At 34.5% G+C, this 5,360-nt stretch overlaps 1 protein-coding gene across 1 annotated transcript in view; it reads right to left on the bottom strand.

Moving 5' to 3' along the window:
* Positions 1 to 1,358: 1,358 nt before the first annotated feature.
* The window catches only part of LOC307162692 (krev interaction trapped protein 1-like), a 4,913-nt gene continuing 911 nt past the window's right edge, over positions 1,359 to 5,360 (bottom strand). Inside the window, exons 2-6 of the mRNA XM_079878200.1 lie at positions 5,240 to 5,360; positions 5,006 to 5,162; positions 4,761 to 4,853; positions 3,257 to 3,386; positions 1,359 to 2,458 (exon numbers count right to left, since the gene is read on the bottom strand). The exon at positions 5,240 to 5,360 is cut by the window's right edge and continues 26 nt beyond it. Of these exons, the coding sequence (XP_079734326.1) occupies positions 2,128 to 2,458; positions 3,257 to 3,386; positions 4,761 to 4,853; positions 5,006 to 5,162; positions 5,240 to 5,338 (810 nt within the window). The 5' untranslated portion in view covers positions 5,339 to 5,360 and the 3' untranslated portion in view covers positions 1,359 to 2,127. The remainder of the gene's footprint in view (positions 2,459 to 3,256; positions 3,387 to 4,760; positions 4,854 to 5,005; positions 5,163 to 5,239) is intronic.

Here is a 5,360-nt window from a genome sequence, read left to right as displayed (position 1 = left end):
AATTGAAGTTTGTTTGAAAAGGCACACCTGTAACCCGTGTTTTTCCAACTCGTAACTGGGAGTACATTGTTCCAGGCAACCTGTAACCCGTCTTTTTCCAACTTTATACCCGTGAAAGTGCACTGGAACGGCAGTCAAACCCGTGACTTCCCACCCGTGAACTCGTACTAGATCGATGTACTCCCAGTTACGAGTTGGAAAAACACGGGTTACAGGTTGCCTGGAACGCGGCATAAACATATGATTCAGTGCAGTTTGCCTTGATTTCCTGGATCAGTAAAACAATAAAACATATAATGGCTTTCTAGTAGCTAAAAATAAATGACGAAGACGTGTTAAAAAATAAATAAATAAATAAATAAATTAAATAAAAAATTGTTAGTTGTTTTTAAAATCACCCTCACACAGATAAAATGCTGACCGTTGTCTGGCCACTGTACGAGTGCACACTCACGTCACGATCCTGAAGCGCGAATCTCAGACATTTAATTTAACGGATATTTAAACGGACCGCCAATCTGAGGTAAATCTGATTTTACCTGCCGGTAAAACCACTAAAGAAACGGGAGGATAAAGGATAAAACATATATCTATAAACCTGGTCGATAAACTACCAATAGATGGCGCTAATGTTATATAAACTACCGTTCAAAGCTTTGTTTTTTTTAAAAATGTTTTTGAAAGAAGTGTCTCATGCTCATCAAGGCTGTATTTATTGGATCAAAAATACTGTAAATATTATTACAATTTTAAACAACTGTTTTCTATGTGAATATATAGTAAAGTGTAATTTATTCCTGTGATCAAAGCTGAATTTTCAGCATCATTACTCCAGTCTTCAGTGTCACATGATCCTACAGAAATCACTCTAATATGATGATATGTTGACAACATACAGACTGAGTGAACACAGCCTGGCCATAGAGAAGGGTCGCCACAGACAGAGCTGGCTACCACAAGAGGAGAGACTCTGCTCCCAGTGTGACAGGGGACAGGTAAAGACAGAGCTGCACTTTCTAACCTCATGCCCCAAATATAATACACTAAGACAAAAACACTTTGCAAATATTTCCCAAATATACCCTGAATTCGAATCCATATCAGACACACAGAAACTCCCATATGTACTGGGAGAAATGTCCAAATGTGAAATAATCGCTGCAAAATATGTCTCCTCATGCCATGAAATGAGGACAACCAGTGGAACCTCAGATGGATAAATAATTGTACAAATTTTCAAATAATTATTATTTTGATTGTTTGATATTTTAGTAATTTTTTTTTTTTTTTTTTTTACATTTGATACTGATTTCTTTTCTTTTTTATTTATTTATTAATTTATTATTATTAATTTTTTTATATATAAATGTATTCATGCATTTGTTTACTGATTAATTTTATTGATTATTTGTTAATTGCCTATGTAATGGCCAATGCTTTGGCAATACTGTACAAGTCATGCCAATAAAGCTCATTTGAATTTGATGATTTGAAACATTTCTGATTATTATCAATGTTGAAATATTTAATATTTCTGTGTAAACCATGATGCATATTTTTCAGGAATTTTTTGATGCATAGAAAGTTCATCATTTATGTGATATAGAAATCTTTTGTAATGTTATAAATGTAACTTTTGATCGAACTAATATGACCATGTTTAATTAAAAAAAAAAAAAACATCTTACCGACCCCAAAGTAGTGTGTTGAATTATGAGCATGGTTTATGAATGTGTAAGAAATTGTAGTCTGCCTCGACCCAGATTACACTCCTAAATATATTTTAGAATGAGCTCATCCCCAAAATGGCTTGATTATCATAGAGATTAAGGCAGTCAAGTTATATTGTTTCTTGACCATTTGGGTTGATCACATCCTGAGCAAATGGTAGTCAATTGTAGAATGGGACTGGGTGTGGGACACAGAGAACCTTCCCAGACAATGGGGTGTCTCAACTTCATTAACATACAGACCACAGCTGTCACAACAGGAGCAACTTAATTTACATTAAGAGTTGTAAACTGTAACAGGATAAAAGGTTTATGATTTGGATGTTCTGGGTTCATTCTGACGCCGGTGAACCCAAGGTGCTTTGTGTACCTTGCCACTGCTATGCTGTAATAAACTTCATTTTTGAGATCTTCGACATCCACATAATTTTTTCTTACAAATGCAACTTTTCCTGGTTATTATGATAAGAGAAAGCCTCACTCTGTTCGTGTACTGCAGATCTGACCCATAGAGCGGGTTCTCGATGCACAAGTCAGCTTTCTCCAGGGACATCATCTTGCTCTTGATCTCCAGCGCCGTGTAACCCATGTGAAGCGGGCCGTCGGGCTGCTTGCTCTCCACTGCATACGCCGGGTTACTCACGTTAGTCTTCACACGGTCGTCTACCGGAGCCGGCCGGAAGAGTGCAGGGATGGCGTGAGGCACAGCGTGTTGCTCTGCTAACCACCTGAAATAAACAGAGACAAGAACTCAAGACAAAACATCTAATTATTTCTTAGGCAATTATGCTATGAGGCTAACGATATGTGACCCTGGACCACTAAACCAGTCACATGGGTCATTTTTTTTAAATTGAGATTAATACATAGTCTGAAAGCTGAATAACAAATGTATTTGTTAGGATAGGACACTATTTGGTCGAGATACGACTATTAGAAAATCTGGAATCTGAGGATGCAAAAAAATCAAAACATTGAGAAAATCTCCTTTAAAGTTGTTCATTTATGTTGGCGATTGTGCTGCACTCACAGAAATACATGTTTTATATATTTACGGTAGGAAATGTACAAAATATCTGCATGGAACATGATCTGTACTTAATATCCTAATGATTTTTGATATAAAAGAAAAATCTATAATTTTGACCCGTACAATGTATAGTTGGGCTATTGCCACAGATAAACCCGTGCGACTCGAGACTGGTGACGTGATCCAGGGTCACATATGACAGAGCTAAACTCATCAGTCAATAAACACAAGCTTTTAAATACCGCATGAATGGTGGAAACACTATTACACACTACACGAAAAAGCATAATAAGGGCACTTTAAATCATGGTTCAAGGGTTGTGACCTAAACTAAAAGCTACTGGTTTAGGTAAAATAAACTTTGTCCTTCCCAACGTCCTGTTTCAACTGAAAATAGGACAAGAAAATGGTCTTTATATTATCATAACAATACTCTAAAGTCCTATTTGTATGATTTTCGGACACTTTGGTGGTCAGTGATGATGTTCAAACTTACTTGTCCAGAGCGAGCAGCATCTTTGAGGTGGAGGAGGAGAAATGGGCACTGGTTTCACTACAGACGCGCATAATGTCCTGAAGGCAGTAGAAACTGGGGCTCCCAGGGTGATAAACAGACTTGCTGTTTTCTATATTGGAATAAAGACCATAATCACGTCAGCATTCACTGCCTTGACACACTACAAAACTCACAGTAAAGGTATATATAACTATATATATGTATATATATATTATAGTTTGGGGTCAGTATGGTATGATTTTTTAAAAGGTTTTATTCAGCAAGGACTCATTAAATTGATAAAAAAGTGACAGTAAAGACTTTAACATTGTTACAAAAGTCTTTATTTCAAATAAATGCTGTTCTTTTGAACCTAAAATAATAAAAAAATGCTTCTGAGCATCAAATCATCATATTAGAGTGATTTCTGAAGGATCATGTGACACTGAAGACTGGAGTAATGATGCTGAACATTCAGCTTTGATCACAGGAATAAGTTACATTTTACAATATATTCAAATACATTTTTTACTGTATTTTGATCATATAAATGCAGCGTTGGTGACTTTTTGTCAAAAGCATTAAAAAATATATGTTACTGACTCCAAAATGTTTCAACATATGCAAATTAAAGTGATAAATAAATAAATTAAAAAAAAAAAAAAATATATATATATATATATATATATATATATATATATATATATATATATATATATATATATATATATATATATTTGAAGAGTTCAGATGCAAAAGCCTCTAAGTGCCATCTGAAATTTTCTTCTAGAATGATCATTTTTATCAAGCTCATATATTTAAGTTCTATAATTTCACTTTAATGACAATGCAAATTACCTATTAATTGTCATTTAAGTGAAATTACTGAACTTAAATATACAAGCTTTATAAAAATTTCAGATGGCACTTAGAGGCTTTTGCATCTGAACTCTTCATATATATATATATATATATATATATATATATATATATATATATATATATATATATGTGTGTGTGTGTGTGTGTGTGTGTGTGTGTGTGTGTGTGTGTGTGTGTGTGTGTGTGTGTGTATGACTCGCTTTAATTTGCATATGACATTTTGGGCACCAATGAGTGTGTGTGCATTCTTACCCTTGACATTAATTGGAAATAAATGAGTAAATTACATTTTACAATATATATAAAAAAAAAAATGTTTTTACTGTATTTTGATCATATAAATGCAGCCTTGGTGACTTTTTGTCAAAAGCATTAAAAAAAATCTTACTGACTCCAAACATTTGAACATATGTCATATGCAAATTAAAGTGAGTCATATATATAATATATATATATATATATATATATATATATATATATATATATATATATATATATATATATATGTATGTATGTATGTATGTATGTATGACCATGTTTTTGTATATACATACATATTGCATGATTCACTTTAATTTGCATATGACATTTTGGGCACCAATGAGAGTGTGTGCATTCTTACCTTTGACATTAATTGGCACAATAAATAACGAGGTCTCCTTCCCTTCACTGTTACCATCTAACTGGAACTTCCTCATGTGCACGACACGTTTCCCTGCAGCAAAGATCATATATATGCCTTAGTTCAGCTAATTAAAGCACAGATCGTATCTATGCGTCAGTGCAGCTAATTAACAGCTGATTATTGTGGCGTAGAGCTGCATGATGAGCTTCTGAAACCCAACACCTCCTGCAACGACCACTCACCTATTATGCCCTGGTTATTGGATATGGGCTTCGTGGTTTCATCGACATACTCCAGAATTGACTTTGTCCGATCACTGTCGGCCTGAATTTTGGTCCCAAGGAGTATTTTCTTCCGCTTTTTCTCTTTTCCCTCCAGGGGAACTTCAATAAGTAAAATCTGTATGGTAAAGCAGATTTAAACATTGAAATATATATGAATTTAAAGCATGATGCTTCACCTATAGCTCATCTCACCTCATAAGATTTAGCTCGGTACTCTTTGGAGTTAAGGCTGGCTGTGTTCTTTGGTCGAATAACAGCCACAAACACCTCCTCGAACTCTTGGTTTCCCATCACGCACCTCTTTAGTTCCAGC

This window comes from Squalius cephalus (assembly GCF_949319135.1).
Source record: "Squalius cephalus genome assembly, chromosome: 8".
In the NCBI taxonomy this organism is placed as follows: Eukaryota; Metazoa; Chordata; class Actinopteri; order Cypriniformes; family Leuciscidae; genus Squalius; species Squalius cephalus.
This window is presented reverse-complemented; position numbering and strand designations above follow the sequence as displayed.